General features: G+C 50.9%; 1 protein-coding gene across 4 annotated transcripts in view; it reads right to left on the bottom strand.

The window, feature by feature from the left end:
• Nucleotides 1-3,838: 3,838 nt before the first annotated feature.
• Amz1 (archaelysin family metallopeptidase 1) overlaps nt 3,839-20,087 on the bottom strand; it is a 28,876-nt gene continuing 12,627 nt past the window's right edge. For 3 of the 4 annotated variants that reach the window (XM_076923537.1, XM_076923539.1, XM_076923538.1), the window contains 6 exons: nt 15,840-16,359; nt 13,568-13,735; nt 9,048-9,176; nt 8,602-8,774; nt 8,045-8,221; nt 3,839-5,175 (listed from right to left, as the gene is read on the bottom strand). In XM_076923537.1, coding sequence (XP_076779652.1) covers nt 4,618-5,175; nt 8,045-8,221; nt 8,602-8,774; nt 9,048-9,176; nt 13,568-13,735; nt 15,840-16,143 — 1,509 coding nt within the window. In that variant the 5' untranslated portion in view covers nt 16,144-16,359 and the 3' untranslated portion in view covers nt 3,839-4,617. Of the gene's footprint in view, nt 5,176-8,044; nt 8,222-8,601; nt 8,775-9,047; nt 9,177-13,567; nt 13,736-15,839; nt 16,360-17,213; nt 18,128-20,087 lie in introns of those variants that run through there. The other variant, XM_076923540.1, reaches the window with a different exon arrangement.

The raw sequence follows: 20,087 nt of genomic DNA, 5'->3' as shown, positions 1-20,087 counted from the left end.
ACCCACATAAAATGTCAGTTGCATAATATATGCTCTGTGTAACCCTAGCACTGTGGAAGAGAGAGACAAGGGGCACCAGTGCTTGCTGGCCCCCAGCGTAGCTCCTAGTGAGAAACCCGGCCACAGAGGAATGGGCAGAGAGAGTGGTCAAGCCTAGCATCAAGCAGGAAATGTATCCATCCTTTGGCCTTGGCTTAGGCACTTGGACACGTCCCCACAATAAATAACAAACACCAAGAACCAGCCTAGTGCCGCATGAGCTGGTTGTAGTGGAGGCTTTTGCCACACCACGTGATTTGTTGAGGAAAAAATCCTGGCTCCAGCCTCTGCCGGGCAGCACCGTGAGCAGTGCCAGGAAGCATGGTGGTTAGGGGTTTTCCTTTTCTAGCCCTGGTGCTGGTGGGCGTAAGGGTGTCGTTCCTGCCTGCCACCTTGGTACCTTTCCAGCAGCGATGAATTTGTTTTATGTCTTTAATGAATATGATCCCAGCCATTTGCAGAGCTGTTCCACAAGACCGAGGGTCCTTTAGTGTCAACAGAGTCACTTGGGAAGAATCTCAAGGGATTGTCTAGATAAAGTCTGCCTGTGGGCAATTTATTGGGACCCAGGGTCTCTACTGAAGATGGGGTTGAACTGGCAGCCGGGAAGCCTCAGTGATCCTCCTGTCTGCCCTCCCCATTCACAGCGCTGAGCTTCCAGATTATCTGTTACTGGACAGCTGAAGATAACCTTGAATTTATGCTGGTCCTCTCGCCTCAATCTCCTCGGTGCTGGGATAATTCAGGGCCTCCTGAATGCGAGGCAGGCAGTTTGCCAACCAAGCTACATCCCCAGCCCAAGAGCCCACCTTTTGAAGTCTGCTACAAGAAACACACAGGACCAGTGGAGCATGGCTGGCAGCCCTTCCCCAGCTCAGTGCTCCCTAGCAGCACTTCTCATCACCGCTGGAGCCCAAAATAACTCAGGTTTATTTTTGAGCTCAGCTTCTTGAGTACAAGGCAAATGAAAACAAGCCTTAAGTCAAGAGGGTTCTTTTAAAAGGCAATTTCCAAGAAACGTCTGGGGGGTCACTGTGGGTTCAGCCCCACCCAGCATGCCGTGTTCCCTGTGATAGTTGGCAGGTTACAAGCTCCCTGCTTCAGTCTTCAGAGGGATTGATTTCCCCCGGGGCGGGGCGGGGGGGGGAGGCTCTTTGTTTTGCTAGTATTACTTTATGATTGCATGTTTGTGCAAATGTGCCACAGGCATATATATGTGGAGGTCAGAGGGCAACTTTGTGGGCTAGATTCTCTCCGTCCACATTTACGTGGGTCTGGAGGATCAAACTCAGGTCGTCAGGTTCACACCCACTGAGCCTTCTCATTGGCCAGGTTTTGTTCTACCTACCTGTTTGCACCTGAGTGTCCCTCTAGCTTCCCACCCTGGGGAGAGGGAAGTGTGTAAAAGCTTCCAGAAGCTTCAACAGAGCTGACTGGGGGCTGCCCAAGAATTAGGGTGCAGGTCCCTAGCCAAATGTGCATCCCTTTATTCTGCCTATTTCCCGGCAGAGTTCAAAGAACACAGTGAGCAAAGGTGGGCTCCCGCCTGGTATGGGGGGGGCTGGTAAGATGACATAACCGATAAAAGTGCTTACCACACAAGCCTGATGACCTGGGTTCAGTCCTCTGAACCCACAGGGTGAACTGACTTCCAAAGTTCTCTTCTGAAATCCACGCACACGCCATGACACACGTGTCATGACTTCGTTAGCCTGTATCTCACACACATGAAGATTTTTAATAAGAGAAGCGAGCTACCAGACATGACACATTTCCCTGCACTTATAAGTTTACCAGGACGTGCTGAAGGACAGCTGTAGTCTTGTTCACGGGAGGCTGAACAATATGTCCAGCAAGAGGGTAGAGCGGTACCATCTCAGCCAGTAAACTTGTTTGGGACCTAAGTTTGATCCCAGAACCCAAGTCAAAAAAGCTTTGTGTAGGGGCTGGAGAGGTAACTAAGAGCACTGGTTGTTCCCTAGAGGGCCCGGGTTTAGTTCCCAGCATCTGCATGGCAGCTCACAACTGTGTAACTCCAGTTCCCAGAGATTCATGGCACAGGCATGCCTGTGGCGCACGTATCTGTGCACGTAGAAAAATACACATTAAATAAATAAATAAATAAATAAATAAATAAATAAATAAATCTTGCCCTGGTGGTAGTGCACGCCTTTAATCCCAGCATTCTGGAGGCAGAGGCAAAGGGATCTCTGTGAGTTCAAAGCCAGACTAGTCTACAGAATGACTTCCAGGACAGCCAGGGCTACATAGAGAAACCCATCTTGGGGGGGGGGGGGGAAGCTAGACATGGCAGCAAGTGCCTGTAACCCCAGCTTTGGAGAGGTGGAGACAGGCAACTCCCTAGGGAGGAAAAGGCTCACTGGCCAGCCAGTCTAGCCTACATGACAAGTCCCAAGCTGGTGAGAGACCCTAACTCAAAAAGCAAGATGGACATTCTCAAAAACCCAATAAAAATACTATTTTTAAGGGCTGGAGAGATGGCTCAGCAGTTAAGAGCACTGGCTGCTCTTCTTCCAGAGGTCCTGAGTTCAATTCCCAGCAACCACATGGTGGCTCACAACCATCTGTAATGGGATCCGATGCCCTCTTCTGGTGTGTCTGAAGACAGCCACAGTGTACTCATATAAATAATTTTTTTAAGTTTTTAAAAAATTGTTTTTAAAATGGCAGGATGAGCCAGGCATGGTGATACACACCTTCAGCTTTACCCCAGCTCCCCAGCTAAACCACTGCATGTCTGTGCACTTTGGGGGGAGGGAGGTGTCTTACGGTCCATAGAGATCTCTGTCCCAGGGGATGGTATTCAAAGGACAGCATCTCCTCCCTGCTCATGTCCTGACCCTGAGGTGAAACTCGATCTTCTATCCCCAACAGTTTCTGTCACCAATAGGAACAAAATGCTGGCCTGCCTTCCCCTCTGACAGGAGCCTGGGCTCTGGGGAGAAGAGGGGACATCAGGGCATCTTAAGACGGATCCACAGCCATGATCAGGCTCTGCTGCCCAGCCAATAAAGCCAGAAAGGGTAAGGAAGCACATGCTGGGTGTCCTCGCAACACAGGAGACCTGGGAGACTCAGAAGCACAAAGCTAAGCAGACCAGAAACTCCAAGGTTGTCTTAGGCTACACAAGAGACCAGCTTGGGCTACTGACACTTAGCTCAAAGGAAAACAAAAATTTTTTAAATAATAATAACGAAGGTTTGGGGTAGTGATAGAACCAGGAGGTGGAGCCTGCCTGGAAGGGAGCACTGGGAATTTTCCCTTAAAGGGTAGATACTTCACTGACACTTACCACTTTGCTTCATGGCCTCTGTGAGGGGAGTGTCTGCCTACGACACAGGCACTGTCCCCACCATGATGTTCTTCCTCATCCTCCTCACAGCCTAAAGGCCATGGACACAGACCACCACAGAGGACACCTTGGAAGCCGAGAGCCAAAACAACCCTTCCTTCTTTTAAGTTGATTTGCTCGGGTGTTTTGTCACAGCATCGAAAAGAGAACTAACACAACCACTCACCTACAAGATGCACACAGTCCGCTCTTCTGTCTCTGTCCACAATTGAGAGAGCCCAGAGCCCACCTTCCTCCCGCCTCAGGACTGAGACTGGCATAATTAGCCAGCTGGGATATTTGAGAACAATGAGAATCACTTCAGGAAAACAATATGTGTGTGTGTGTGTGTGTGTGTGTGTGTGTGTGTGTGTGTGTGTGTGTGTGTGAGCTTCAACAATACATGACACAGAAACAAAGGAAGAAAACAGTACAGCTGTGGATGGATAATTTTAACATCCTATGTCAGTTTATGTAGACAGAGACAGGAAAAATGTCATCAAAGAAAAAGAGCTGAGCCCTAACCACCACACTGACCTAACCGTGGCAGCAGCCCCAGCATTGGAGATGTGACCTCTGCCTTCCACGGCCAACCCCATCACCCCTACTTCTGCCAGCCTCACAGGAGCTTCTTGATAACACCTGTGGCAGCCCTGGTGAGCAGAAAGTCCTTCTGCCCACAGAGAAGAACCCTGTGTGAGTGACACAGGCCAAAATAAATTGGTGCTGGAGAGACGTCTCAGACATTAAAGGTGCGTGCTGCACTTGCAGAGAACCTGAGTTCAATTGCAAACACCCACATCGGGTAGCTTACAACTTCCTGTAATGACATCTAGGGATCTGATGCCCTCTTCTGGCCTCTGTGGGCAACTACACTCACGTGTACAGACACATAGAGATACAAACATACACACACATAGTCCATGCTGCAGGGTGGCCCAGAGCTCCAGCTATTGAGTAACTAGACAGACCAAAACCCCCTCCCTCCCGGGAAGAAGTAAGCGTGTGCAACCTGCCTCTCAACTATGGCTGCAGGCCACACAACACGGGGACCGGGTGGTCAAGCACCTAAGGAGCATTTCTTTAGTTTCTGGGGAACCTTTGCTTTAACCCTGCAGACACCAGAGTACCCTCAGTCACTGGACACCCAGGGTTGGTTAGTATCCTCAGGATAAAAACAATGCCAGGAACTGACTTCTTTGCATTGGATGATCTATCTTGCTGTGTTAATTCTCCGGCCCCCAGCGGCAGTGAGAAGAACTGGCCTTGGCAAGTCTGCGGGAGCTCAGTCGCTGCCTCAGAGAAGAGAACTTGTCCCCCAGGACCCTGCGAAGTCCTACATTATCCTTGCCACAGGGCACATGCTGCTTGGTCACTGGAAGCTGCCCTGTGAACATCTCCCACCGGCCCAGGGCATCCACGGCTGCATCCACCTGGACCAGCTCCTCCTCAGCCACCTCCCTCTCCAGGGCCCGGATGCATGCACCCAGCCACTGTCCGTACTCCTCCATGGCGTCCACAGGCCCCCCAAGTTTCAGCAACACTTCTGAGGCCACGAGGGAGCTCAGTCCATCCTCAGACACTGGCTCAGGCCCATCAGGGAAGGTATGACTCCACGCATCAGGGGTGACGGGCTCTGACGGGCTGGTGACAGGCTCTGTGTCACTCTCGCAGCCCATGCCTGAGTCAGCACTGAAGGGTAAGGTGTCCTCTGACACAGATGGCTCCTCAGCTCCTTGACCAGACCACATTTCCACCATCACTCGAGTCCAAGTGTGGAGTCTCTGTGGGAAGAAACATAGGCTGAGGTTAGTGAGGGAGCCACTGAGGGCCAGCCCAGGAGCCAGCATGGGGCTGGAGCCATGAGGGCCCTTGAGGTGGGTCTGGGGTCTAGAGTCCAGGCCACAGCCGAGCTGGACTTCCCAACTCCCAGAAGCCCACCTGTCACAGGTACTTGGCAAGCTAGTTGTTAACCCAGCCACGGCTCAAGAGTTGAGTCACATGAAGATTATAGTTAATCTGAACTTTATGTGAGTGAGTGTGTGTGTGTGTGTGTGTGTGTGTGTGTGTGTGTGTGTTAGTTAGCACCATGCATACCGCACAAGTGTATATTGCATACACGTGCATGTGGAGGCCAGAGATCAACACAGGCATCCTCATTTGGCACCTTGTTTTTTGAGACAGTCTCTCAGTGAGCCTAGAGCTCACCATGGTTAGACTGACTGGCTGGCGTACTTCAGGGACCCTACTGTCATGGCCTCCCCACCAACTTTTTATTAGGTGCCAGGGATCCAGATTCACACCCTCATACCTGCTAAGGTATCTTCCTGCCCCTACAGTTAAAACTTTTTTCCACTGGGTGGAGGTGGTGCACACTTTTAGTCTCAGTACTCAGAAGGCAGAGGCAGGGGGATCTCTGAGTTCAAGGCCAACCTGGTCTACAGAGTGAGTTCCAGGACAGCCAGGACTACACAGAGAAACCCTGTCTCGAAAAAAACCAAAAAAAAAAAAAAAAAAAAAATTTAGCCTGGCATTGTGCTGCACGCCTTAAATCCCAGCAGTTAGGAGGCAGAGGCAAGCAGATCTCTGTAAGTTTAAGGCCAATCTGGTCTACAGAGAAAATTCCATGATAGCCAGAACTATTTAATGAGACACTGTCTTTTTAAAAAAGATTTAATTTATGTGTATTTTATGTGCCTGAGTGTATACATGTGCACCCCATGCATGTAGTACCCACAATGGCCACAAGAAGGCATCAGATTCTGCAAACCTGGAGTTAACTGGCAGTTGTGAGCTACCAGACAAGGGTACTGAAACCAAACCACTCTTAACCACTAAGCCATCTCTCCAGCTCTAAGTTAAAACATTTTTTAAAGATGTATTTATTCATTATATATGTATATGAGTACACCATTGTTTTCTTCAGACACACCAGAAGAGGGCATCGAATCCCATTACAGATGGTTGTGAACCACCATGAGGTTGCTGGGAGTTGAACTCAGGACCTCTGGAAAAGCAGTCAGTGCTCTTAACCACTGAGCCATCTTTCCAGCCCGAGTTAAAACATTTTTAGGTCAAAAGTAAGAATCAACACATTTCCTGCCCCCTAAATGCTACCTCTTGTCTGCTGTGCTGTTCTTAGCTTCCTAAAGGATGGGTGCTGTAGTGTGAAATAGCACATGCCCAGATGTGCTATATCCTGTGTGACAAGATATAGTGTGTCCCACCTACCTCACCTCTGTGGCCCCTGCCAGAATCTCAGGGACTGTCCTAGTGACACTGAGCTGACCCCACCTCCTGCAGCAGCCTGGAAGGCCAGAGCCCCACTAGTCCCTATGAAGGACCTGGCCACCCCAGGGTATCAACTCAACTCCAGGTGACTTACATCCTCTCAGCTCCATATGCACACGCAAACAAATAAATGATTAATGAACTTTATAAAACTGAGAGGGAGCTGGAGAGATGGTTCAGCAGTTAAGAGTACTAGTTGTTCTTATAGAGGTCCCAGGTTCAATTCCCAGCATCCACATGGTAGCTGACAACCATCTGTGACTCCAGTCTGAAGGGACCTGACACCCCCATGAACACCAGACACACACATGGTTTGCGTGCTTGTAGGCAAAACACCCACACTCAGGAAAAATAAAAATCTTTTTTCATTTTCTTTCTTTGTTATTTTTTGTTTTGTTTCGAGACAGGGTCTTCCTATGTAGTTCTGGCTGTTTGAAACTCACTATGTAGACCAGGCTTGCATCAAACTCACTGAGATACCCCTGCCTCTGCCTCCACACTGCTGGAATTAAAGGTTGCACCAACACCACAAAATTAAAGAAGAAAAACTACCAAGTGCCGAGCGGCCTTTAATCCCAGCACTTGGGAGGCAGAGGCAGGCGGATTTCTGAGTTCGAGGTCAGCCTGGTCTACAGAGTGAGTTCCAGGACAGCCAGGGCTATACAGAGAAATCCTGTCTCGAAAAACAAAACAAAACAAAACCTACCAAGTAAGTTGAGCCTAGACACTGAAAACAACTAATTTTTACACAGACAGGAATATCCCCCTCCCTGCACTGAAAACTTTAACCTGACTTCAACCTAAAGTGGATTTCAAGAAAAAATAAGCAGTCTTTGCATTTGACCCCAAACCCTGAGCCAAGTGTCCTTGTTTGAAACCAAGCCTTCCTACAGGGATTAAGGTTGGAGGTTGCTTGTAGCAATACTTCATGCTGACAGCAGAGGGCAGCACCCTCTCGCCAGCTCAAGCTGGCTTGCCCCTCTGGACACCAACTTGATGCACTTCCTCTTTGTCCTAGGAGCTGCGCTCCCTCTGGCTACAGGATTCCTAGTGTCCACCGTGGAGCAAAAAACAGGAAAGAGGGCATGGAGATGTAGAGAAAGAGCCTCCCCCAATGCTCTGTAAATACAGCACTTCTAGGGGGTGGGGGCTCTGCACCTGCCCTACTCCACACACCGCAGCCAGATGTTGCTACCACCAGACTGGGTGTTTCATCTGCCAGAAAGACCTGCAGCCCACCCACCCCCCAGGAAGGATGGTGTATGCATGTCCTTTGGCACTCTTCTCCCCCCCCCCCCCCACACACACACACTGTCCCCTCCCACTGCCTCTGTGTGTCTGCCCTGCGCCCCACACACTCACCTTATACCTCTCCAGGAGCCTGAAGCCCAGGAGGTGATGTAATTTCCTCAAACAGATGGGACAGAGGTCCAGGGGCCGGCGGAGTGCCTCATCCAAGCTAAGCGCCCCCTGCAGGAGGCAGCGGAGCCAGCGACAGCTCCCCAGGCCCAGGAGGTGACAAAGCTCATGGCAGGTGACCTAAGGGGGACAAGGCTCCAAGCTTTGCCTCCGTCTCAGTACCCTGTAACTCCCACCCAGGGATCCCCGAGCCCACTGGGCAACCCTGGAAGAAGTCTGACCCCTTGGGTAACAACGGATCCCCGGTCAGTGATCCAAGCATCCCCCTCACTGCATCCATCATAGTGGCTCCAAAAAACCACACAGCATGAGGAGGCTTAGAAGCCATCCGGACCAGGGGCCAGATCCCAGAACCCTTTGGGTCATATCTCTGTGGTCTTGAATCATGGGGTTTTTTTAGTCTTGGACCACTCACTCTTTAGAGTTAGGGACCATCTTCCTTTTAGCCGCTGACTGTGCAGGGGGCCTCTGATCCTTTCCTTCCCATCCCCCACACTCACCTTGCAACACTGAACCATGCCCAGGGCGCTGAAGCACAGGGTCCGTCCTCCCTCATGTGGTAGCGTCTCAGGGCCACCTGCCGCTGCTGCCTCCAGCAAAGCTGGGTCAGGAACACTGGGCCCGGCCTGCAGGAACTCCCCAGAGAAACGAGCGAAGCTGCACACACCCACTTCTGGGGAGAGGCCAGAAGAAGTGGTCCAAGGGACAGCCATGGCTCAGGAATCCAGGGTGAAACCACCCCCACCATTTCCTGCAGCCCAGAAGAGCCAGAAGAGGAACTGGTCCCCTGGCCCTGCCATACGCAGTGGACCAGCCCCTTGCCCAACCTCAAGCTTGTGCATACAGATCTCCCCACTCCCCAGGAGAGAACATGTATGCGCTGCACTGCTGGGCTGGGATCACGTCATTCTGACTCCTAGGCAAAGTTGCTAGGACCTCAGCTCACCATGCTCCGGAAGAAATCTGCCAAAGGTGAAGGTCCAGGCATCATGGGGGTACAGGTCGGCCAGTGTGAGGCCCAGCACGCACAACGCATCCCCTGGCTTGTTGTTCTTCAAGAAGGACAAGATGCCATCTGCAGGAAGAAGGTCAGGGCAGACAGATGAGCCTCCCATTCTGTCTCTTGGTCTGGGCCCAGCCCCTCTCAAAGCTGGATACAGATAAGCCACACCTGTGGTAAGACCCGGGACCCAGAGCAGCTATTTAATGTGGCAAGGACCCTGGGCCTGGCCTAAGAGTGAGGCCATGGATCCCTAGGCCCAGTCATTTCCTGGGTCTCTGTCTCCTGGGTCATGAGATCTGATCTCCCCTCCATGTGGGGAGGCCAAAGTGGCAGTCAATGGCTGAGGAGAGGCTCAGTGAATATAGTGTTTGCCTTGCAAACATGGAGCCCGAGTCTGATTCCCCAGGACCCATGTAAGAAAGCCCCAGTCCCAGGGGCTTGTAATCCCAGCGCTGGGAAGGCAGAAACAGCTAGTTCCCTGGAGCTCACTGGTCAGTCAGCCTGGACAGATCAGTGAGTCCCATGGCAGTGAGGGACCTGCCTCAAAATAATAAGTTGTCACTGAGGAAGACCTAACTGAGGTCCTGACCTCTGCACCCTATCTCTCACACACACTCTCTCTCACACACACACATACACACACATCTCTCATACACATATACTCTCACACACATATATTCACACACACTCATACACTCTTAAATTCATGCATGTATACATACATTCCAATAATCTCACACATACATTCACACACATATTCGCACACTCATACACTCCCACACACACTCCCACACACATGCACATTCACACATACACACTCATACACACTCCTACACATGTGCACATTCACACACACACACACACACACACACACACACACACACACGGCTAAAAGAGCCCAGGAGGGAACAGGCACCTGAACAGTTAACCCCAAAATACCCACACCCAGGTCCCTAGGCCCAGGGAACAACAGCAGGAGGCCCCTCAGCTGTGATTTGGGTGAGGAGGACAATGGCTCTGCACTGCCCAGAGAGTCGAGGTCAGAGCAAGGAGTCTGAGCCACTCAGGGCAGAAGGAGGGTGGAGAGGGGGGATCTAGGTGGCCCATGAGGCCCCGGAAAGCCAGAGGAGTGACTTCAGAGGAGGAAAGGACACGGGACAGAAAGGAGCTGCCTGAGGACGTCTGCCGTGGACAAAGGCAGAGAAGGCGCTGGGGCTGGGAGCACCTTCGTGAAGATCAAGATGGAGAACAGCACAAGACAGGGAAGTGACAGCATCTGGGTCTGTCAGCCACTGCTAAGAACCCAGTACAGAGAGGAAAGAGCTCACTGGAGCAGAGCCAGGCCTCTGCAAGACAGGAGCTCAGGAACTTCTGGGTACTGCCAAGGGCATGCGTGTTTGGGGAGTGTCCCAGCTGCATCCTGCTGAGTGGATGGCTGGCTTTGAGCAAGTGGGGATTGTGCAGGGAAAGATACAGAAAGTGGGGGAGGCCAGGCGGTGGTGGTGCACACCTTTAATCCCAGCACTTGGGAGGCAGAGGCAGGTAGATTTCTGAGTTCAAGGCCAGCCTGGTCTACAGAGTGAGTCCAGGACAGCCAGGACTACACAGAGAAACCCTATCTTGGAAAAAAAAAAAAGAAAGTGGGGGTGATGGAGAACTGAAATGTCAAGTGTGGGAGAGGACTGAGACACAAGGAGACAGGGAGGGTAAGACCGCAGGGCTATGTGACCAGCCTGAGACTATCATAGTCGGGAGGACAGAGGCAGAGTGAGGGCCGGACGGGCTGTCAGAGGGAAGTGTTCACAGTCCAAAGCTGGTTGCAGACATGTGGGTACACCACTGTCCAGCAGAGATGGCCTAACCATAACGAGACTTCAAACATTTCGGAAAGGGCTGGAAAGATGGCTCAGTGGTTAACACTGGCTGCTCTTCCAGAGGACCTGAGTTCAATTCCTACATGACTCACAACCATCTACAAAGGGATCTGATGCCCTCTTCTGGTATGCAGGTGTACATGTGACAGGGCATCCGTACATTCAAAGAAAGAAAGAAACAAACAAGAAACAAACAAAAAAAAACAAACAAAGAAAGAAAACATAAATAAAAATAAAAAACTTTTATAAAATAAAAATATAAAAATATGAATATTAATAACATATTTTAATACAATATTTATAAAAATAAAAGTCTAAAAAACAATTTAAAAACATAAATTAAAAATGGCCAATCTAGCTGGACAGTGGTGGCACACACCTTTAATCCCAACACTTGAGAGGCAGAGGCAGGCAGATTTCTGAGTTCGAGGCCAGCCTGGTCTATAGCGTGAGTTCCAGGACAGCCAGGGCTACACAGAGAAACCCTGTCTCAAAAAAACAAACAAACAAACAAAAAACAAAACAAAAAGGCCAGTCTGGTGGCACAGGCCTTTAATCCCAGCTCTCTGAAGGCAGAAAGCAGGCCAACCTCTGTGAGCTCTAGGCCATCCAGGGCTACCAACTGAGACCCAGTCTCAAAATCAAATAAATAAATGAAATAAAAAATAAAAGTTTTTCAAAACTTTAAAACAAAAAAGAAGTAAACTGATTTTGACAAAATAATTGATGTAAACAAAACTACCCTTCAAACATTTTTTTCAGTGTTTTCAGGGTTCTGCATGTGTTACACAAATTCTCTACCACTGAGCCACACCCCAGCTCCTCACTGGGGGATTCTAGGCAGGGGTTCTACCACTGAGCCACACCCCAGCCCCTCACTGGGGGATTCTAGGCAGGGGCTCTACCACTGAGCCACACCCCTGCCCCTCACTGGGAGATTTTAGGCAGGGGCTCTACCACTGAGCCACACCCCAGCCCCTCACTGGGGGATTCTAGGCAGGGGCTCTACCACTGAGCCACACCCCAGCCCCTCACTGGGGGATTCTAGGCAGGGGCTCTACCACTGAGCCACACCCCAGCCCCTCACTGGGGGGATTCTAGGCAGGGGCTCTACCACTGATCCACACCCCAGCCCCTCACTGGGGGGATTCTAGGCAGGTGTTCTACCACTGAGACACACCCCAGCCCCTGACTGGGGGGATTCTAGGCAGGGGCTCTACCACTGAGACACACCTCAATCCTCTTGCTACTTTTAAAACAGGATCTTCACATGTAACCTAAGCTGGTCTCAAACTTACTTTGTAGTTCAGGCAAACCTAAAACTTTAAATTGCCCTGCCTTAGCCTCCTGAGTAAGTAGGCTAGGAGCGCTGTGCTACTTTGGCTGACCTCAATGAATTTTACCTGAACCAGATACCTGCTGAGAAAGCAGGGCCAGGAGAAGGCTGGCCCACAGTACAGTGAAGCTCGGCTGCTTCTAAGGCAGGACACAGACCCTAGAGACAGGTCCTTACTCTGCCTGATGCCAAAGGGTTCTACACTCCACCCAGGATGTAGACTACCAAGGGTCACAGAACAGCCCAGAAAAGAATCATGCCTTCATCATGCACGGTCTCGTAGGGGGAAGAGAAAACCCTTCTGAGGGAAAACTATCCCAGGACCAAGATTAGCCTGGAAATGTTTTTCAAAAAATCCTTGGACTAATAATGATCAAAACTAGTAAGTCTCTGGGCACTGTTAATCTGAGCACTCAGGAGCTGAGGCAGGAGGATCACAAGGTGAAAACCAGCCTGGGCTACATGAGCTCCTGTATTTAAGGCCCACAACGGTGGAACGGAGCAGAGAGTGTGTCTGAGTCCCAGTGTCTCATAAAGCCTCACATCTCTTGTAACTCCAGTTCCAGGGTCGACAATGCTCTCTGGGCCTGTGGCCCTGCACACAGCGATCCACATAAACTGACGAAAACATATTAATACGCACATGAATAAACATAACCGTTAGTTTTAAAGCTAGGAGAGGGGACAGGAGATGGCTCAGCATTTCAGAGTGCCGGCTGCTTTTGCGGAGGACCCAGGTTCCGTTCCCAGCACCTACATGGCAGCTCACGCCAGTCAGAAACTCCAGTTGCGGGGGATCCAAGGCCCTCTACAGACAGCAGGCGTGCAGATACACAGGCAAACAAACACTCATACACGTAGAAGAAAGTAAACAATCTTTTAAAGTATTTTACTTTATATAAGTAAATCAGTCGAGGTAGTTTGTGATTTTAATCCCAGCACTGGGGAGGCAGAGCCAGCTGCATCCCTGGGGCTCACTGGCCAAGCAGCTTAGCTAACTTGGCAAGGTCCAAACCAGTGAGAGCCTGTCTCTATAAACAAGGTGGACAGCTACTGAGGACTGATATCTAAGGTTGTTCTCTGGCGCACACGCACACGCACACGCACACACACACACTCACACGTGTAACAACAATCATCTGAAAAGTTCCTTCTCTCTCCCAGGGCTCCTCCCTCCCAACTTTTCCTTCCAGAAGGGTCTTCTGCTGCACAGCAGAGCCCCAGGCTGTCCCCAACAGCCTGCCTCACTTTACCTGTGTGAAGCTGGAGCCCATCGGTGTCCCGACTGGGTCTTGAGCAGCAGTTAATAGATGCAGCAGCCACTGAGGGCAGGCACTTAACTCGAAGGCCCAGGAAGAAAGCCTCTGCGCAGCTCCGAAGGTGGTCCAGCAGGGGGCATCCCGCCAGCCCCTCACTCAGATCTAGCAGCACAAGAGCCCATCAGCATGATATGGCCTCCTGCCCAGTGGGCCCACCCATGCTGGCCCCTCAGGTGAAACAACCAGTTTCCTGACAGGGCAGGCACCCCATGTGATAACTCCAGGTAGGCAGAGGCATGGAAGCTGGCCAGAAGAGGGCAGCTGGCACAGGGAGAAGCTAACAGGTGCTACACTTAGAGAAACACAGCCTGGCCGGGGCAGAGAGGCATCAGCTGACAGTGGTAAGTCAGGACATCTGGGACAGGGAACAGTCACCAGAGGGAGGGGCACAAGTATCCTATGCCTCTTGAACAGGGTACAGATCTAGGATGGAAATAGGGTCAGGGGCTGCAGGGTCTCCAAAGCTGTTAGATACCCAGGCTTGGGGGTTGGGGGTGTGACTCTATTGGTAGAATGTTTACAGAACACGCATATGGCTGGATTTTATCCCCATCACCTTAAAATTGGGCATGGTGGTGCACACCTATTATCCCAAGATGCAGTAGGTGGAGGCGGGAGGATCGGGAGGGTCAGGAGTTTAAGGTCATGTTTGGCTCAATAATGAGTTCAGGGCCAGCCCAGACTACATAAAATCCCCCATATCAAAAAAATAGTAAGCCAGGCGGTGGTGGCGCACACCTTTAATCCCAGCACTTGGGAGGCAGAGGCAGGCGGATTTCTGAGTTCGAGGCCAGCCTGGTCTACAGAGTGAGTTCCAGGACAGCCAGGACTACACAGAGAAACCCTGTCTCAAAAAACCAAAAAAAAAAAAAAAAAAAAAAAAAAAAAAAATAGTAAGAGGGCTGGAGAGATGGCTCAACAGTTAAGAGCACATACCACTCTTGTAGGAGACCCAAGTTCAATTCCCAGTACCCATGTTGGGCAGCTTACAACTGCTCATAACTCCAGCTCCAAGGGGAGCAGACATTTCTGGCCTCTAAGGGCATATGTACTCATGTTCACAAGAGCGCACACAGATACACATATTAAATAGACACATTGGCAATAAGAAAGAATGGAAAGAGAATGGAGGGAGGGGAGAAGACAAGAGTCTAGGTCCAGCCTAGTCCTCCTACCAAGACCCAGCAGATGCCATGGATGGAGTGACGCAGTCTGCAGGCTGTGGGGTACTGCGCAGCAGAAACCACAGTGCCCATAGCACTCTGACCCTAAACGGCAGTAAGAAACTGCTGCAGAAAACCCAGCCAGGGGCTGAAGAGATGGCTCAGTGGTCAAAAGCACTGAGGCCCTGAGTTCAAATCCCAGCAACCACATGGTGGCTCACAACCACCTATAATGGGATCCGATGCCCTCTAATGGTGTGTCTGAAGAGAGCAACAGTGTACATAAAATAAATAATTTAAAAAAAAGAAAGAAAGAAAGAAAGAAAGAAAGAAAGAAAGAAAGAAAGAAAGGAAAGAAAACCCAGGCTGGCCACTGAGGTGCCATCCGAAGGGCCAGGAAAAGCAGGTCAATGTCTCAGAGACCAGTACCCTCCATCCCCCAATTCTGAAGCCATAAGTGCCCTTGTAGCCCTCGGCCAAGGGTGGCCCTCCTAACTTTGGTATACTGAGAACACAGGGACCAGATTGTCTCTCCTCCCTCCCTAGCGTCCTGGTTGCTCTGACTCGCCAGTCTCTTCCTGATGAAGAGACCTGGAAGGATTCACTGGGGATCCCCAAGTCCCCTCCATGCCCAGTCCAGTGTCTTCTAAGAGGACATGAGGCCAGTTAAGATTTGCCTTCAAACTCCACCTCCTCCAGAATCCAGCTCTACCATCAGGCAAGCCAGACATCTCCAACCTCAGCTTTCCAGCCTGTAAAATGAGTATTCCTCAGAGCACCGATCACAGGGCCTAGGGTAGTGTGTGCTATGACCAAATCACGGCCAGGACTGTGAACACACACCTAAATAACCAGTATAGACAAGAGTGAAGGGTGCTAAAAAGGCAAGACACTCTGGCAATCTAAGTACCTAGCTGACACCAGGCCATCTCCTTCAAGCTAGTTCTGCCTGGGGCTGTTTCTTACTGGAGGATTCTAGGCAGGGGCTCTACCACTGAGCCACGCCCCTAGGAGTCCTAATGACTCCAGCCCAGCTCTCCTACCTATGGGCTGCAGGTAAATGTGTTTCCGGGCCAGGCTCTGCTTCCGGAGTTGCAGAGAAGCATGGAAGGTCTCAAAATCCTCAGGGGCCTCGGGGCAGCTCAGGAGCCAGTCAAAGGCTGAGTGAATGAGCAGTGTACTGAAAAGAGTCCGGTGAGGGTTGTAGGCCTCAGACAGGAAGAGCCTCTCCGACAGCGTGAAGGCCGAGGCATAGAGCTTCTTCAGGGCCAGATCGCAGGAGATCAGGGCATCCTTCAGGGCCCGGGGCCCGAAGCTGAACTCCTCAGGTGGTCTGCACTGGACCATGGCATGTGTTTGGCCCCTGGCCACTCCTTTGATTTCCTTTTCCGGGCCATCAATCTCCCAGGGGACAGCCACGGTCTCTTGTAGAACCTTCTCTCAGGCTTATAGGATAGCTGCTGAGGACTCCCAGAAAATAGAGACTGGACTGAGAGACTGTGAGGCTTAATTCTGCCTTGTTCTGGAATTTCTCAGCAAGGTGAGCGAAAGCCTGCTGACCACCTGTGGAAGACACACAAGGCTCACAGTCACTGTTCTGAGCACACACAACTGTCTCTCAGACAAGAGGCAGTTCTCCTGTAAACAGGTGTCAGAATGACCCCATCTACGCTAGAAGGTACCATTCCCCAAATCAAGTAGGAAGGGGTGTGGACATGTGTGCATCTGTACATGAGTGAGTGTGTGCGTAGGTGTATGAATGCGTGAGTTGGGGGTCAGGAGGGCAGAGGTTAATGTCAAACCTATGGTTGTCTACCTTACTTTTGGTAAAAGAGTCTCTCACTGAACCAGCTTAAAAATCCAACCAGATTGGCTGGTCATCACACCCATAGACTGCCCCCTCAGTCTTCCACATGAGTGTTCAGGATCTAAACTCAGATCCCCTTGCTTGTGTGGTAAGTGTTCTGCCCACTGAGCCATCTTCCCATCCCAGAACTGAACATGGTGGTGCCTTCTCTCCTCACAGAGGTGCTTTTCCATAGGAGTCCAGCTGTGCTTTGAGCCCTCAGAAGCAAAGGATATAGAAGGAGGTGTCTACCCTTCAAGGCTAGGAGGGTTCCTTCACGAAAGGCAGAGGCTGTTCCTCCTGCCTTTTACAATCACAAGACACACCCTGCCCCCTCATAGAACCACCCAGACCCTCCTCCCAAACCATGGGGTTCCTTCCGGGAGCCCCACATGCACCCAGGGCCCATCTTCTGGGGAAGAAGACAGCCCAGCGTGTCCCAGACCCTGCTTTCCAGAGTGTGTACATGGTCTAAGACACAGACAGCTCTAACAGTCAGGAGCCAGCATGCTGGAACTTGAGGAAAGCCTCCAGGTAGACAGGCAGAGGGACTACACGCTGTGGCACTCACTGTCTACCAGATTCCTCTCTCCGTGGGAGTGGAGATCGGTGTGGGAAGATCGGGTCGTGCTTGGCTCCAGCAACAGGCTGCTCTGAGCTTCCTTTTGCATCTCAGTGCAGAGTGGTCAACTGAGGCAGGAACACGTGACACAGAGGAGGCACACTCTGCTGGAGTCAAAGTGCTGCTTGCCTTCTCTGCCCCAGCATGGTCAGCTCCGGAGGGGAGGAAGTGCACAGCCATAGACGTCCTGCAGGCTGCTAAACACCTGACTTCTTGCATATCTCACCAACCTATTTTTGTTTCTGGATGCCAATCACACCACCTACTTAGAAGCACTGCTCTGCCCCACTGAGCCACACCCCAGCCCCTCACTGGGGGATTCTAGGCAGGGGCTCTACCACTGAGCCACACCCCAGCCCCTCACTGGGGGATTCTAGGCAGGGGCTCTACCACTGAGCCAAGCCCCAGCCCCTTACTGGGGGATTCTAGGAAGGGGCTCTACCACTGAGCCATACCTCTACTCCCAGAATTACCTTCTCTGTAACTGGAGATGATCTATGTGTTATTTCTCTGGAGTAGCCCAGGAGGGTCTACCTCACAGCTTCTTCAAAAGGAGAAAAGGATGTCTGCCCTGGTACCGCAGACCCTGAACCACTCTGATCAACTTCTTGCCCATCTCATCGGCCACTCAGAAAATACCTTAGAAGCTGGGAAGTGGTGGCACATACCTGTAATCTCAGCTTTCAGGACGCAGAGACAGGTGGATCTCTGAGTTCCAGGCCAGCCTGGTCTACAGTGAGTTCAGAACGAGGACAGCCAGAACTACACAGAGAAACCTTGTCTCAAAATACTGGGGAAAAAAGAAAGGAAGAAAATCTCTCAAGATCACTTTGTGAGTGAGATAGGTGTGTGTGTCTGTATGTGTCTATGTGTTTCTGAGGGTATATCTGTGTGTGTGTCTGTATGTGTCTGTGTGTATTTGTGTGTGTATCTGTGTGTGTGTATGTGTGTGCATATGTGTCTGTGTGTGTGCCTGAGTGTATGTCTGTATATGTGTCTGTATGTCTGTATGTGTCTCTGTGTGTCTGAGTGTATGTGTGTCTGTGTGTGTGTGTGTCTGTGTATGCCTCTGTATGTGTCTGTGTGTGTGTGTTCGCACGCCTCAGTGTGTGTCTGTGCAATGCACATGCAGAAGCCAGAGGTCAATGTTGGGTATGCTCCTCAGTCACGTGCCACATTATTTTTTGAGACGGTGTCTCGTTGAACCTGCAGCTCACTAATTCAGCTAGACTGACTGGGCCCCTATCGCCACCTCCCCACAGCAATGCTGCAGTTAGAAATGTGGGCCGCCATTCCTGCCCACTGAGCTGTGTAATATCCACTGAGCTATCTCCCCAGCCCACGACCATCCTCATTCAACTCTTCACTCCACCCCTATAACAGTCTTAAAGTGCACTTAGCATATTTACCCATCTTACTGCTAAATAAACTGAGGCTCAGAAACACAAAGCTGTATTTCAAAGGTTGCACAGCTTGCTTGGATCCTGACTACTGATTCAGTTCCCCCCTCTAATCCTGACTTGTGGAACTTCTGCTACCCATAGGGTCTTCCCCTACCTTTCTACCACCACACATACTAGTCAGGGTCTCCGCTATTGCCAAACACCCCTGCTCAGGCAAAGCCACAGGAAATGAGAAAGGTTTGTAGTCTGTGAGACAGGGTCTCACTGTGCCTCCTGCAGTAGCCTCCTGCATGCTGAGGTTACATGCATGTTGCATACATGTATGTTGCATGCACCCAGTTGACAAGTGCTTGCTTTTTACCATGGTTCAGCCGTGTTCATCCCAGTTACCACTGTTCGAGGTCTGTTCCCTGAAACCCCACACGAATGCTCAGAGAACCTTAGCAGCAGGAAGCCAGACCAGGAAACACCCTAGCACCTACACCACGTACAGCACCATGGGACCCCCCCACCCACCGAGGGCTTTTAGGAACAGGACACATCAGCTCCAGAAGACCCTGGATGCTCCATATCGTACCTACAAACCCTTAGAGGACGAGTCTGTCGCCCACTCTCGGCTACTATCTCAGTGTTTCCACCCTGCATGGCGAGTCTTCACAAGACCACACTTCATGCAGAGACTGAAGCCGCAGGAGGAAGTGGTCCTGGCAGCCAAAGCAGCCACAGGAGAAGCTGCAGGGCTGTGAGGGGCCACCCCACCCCTCCCACCCATCCTCTCAGCCATGTCGAATCCTCCTCTGAAAAAAACCCTTCAAGATGGCCCCTAGCTGTCTGTCCTCTGTGTCTGTCCTGGCTGCCATCACCTTCTGCTAATGATCGTGACAGTAGTTGTTCAGTAGCCTGCCGGCGTCCCACAGAACTTGAGACATCACAGAGCTAAAGATACTATCGTTTCACGTAGGGAAACTGAGGCACAGAAACACTAATGATTGGTTGTGGGTTACAGGGAGAGGCAGGAACTCCTGGCATGATTCTAGACCAGTGGTTCTCAACCTGTGTAGGGTACAACTCCTTTAGGGTAGCAGATCAGGCAGCCTGCCTATCAGATGTATTTACATTACAATTCATGAGAGTAGCAAAATTACAGTTACGAAGTAGCAACAAAAATAATTTTTTGGTTGGGGTCACCACAGCATGAGAAACTGTATTAAAGGGTCCCAGTATTAGGAAGGCTGAGAACCACTGCTCTAGACAAACACCATGCAGTGATGAGACATGTGTCACCCGCTCCAAAGAAACCCTCTTCTCCCCTGCTGCTGTACCTAGAGTCCCTTCCTTTTGCTGCCTCCTCTCAGTCCTGTTTTGCTCAAGGCCTGAGACAGCATGCATGCCCTTGCTTAGGCTCTAGCTCCCCAGAGAG

The sequence above is a fragment of the Arvicanthis niloticus genome, chromosome 24 (assembly GCF_011762505.2).
Source record: "Arvicanthis niloticus isolate mArvNil1 chromosome 24, mArvNil1.pat.X, whole genome shotgun sequence".
NCBI lineage: Eukaryota > Metazoa > Chordata > Mammalia > Rodentia > Muridae > Arvicanthis > Arvicanthis niloticus.
The sequence above is the reverse complement of the archived record's forward strand: the minus strand, read 5'-3'. Positions and strand labels throughout refer to the sequence as shown.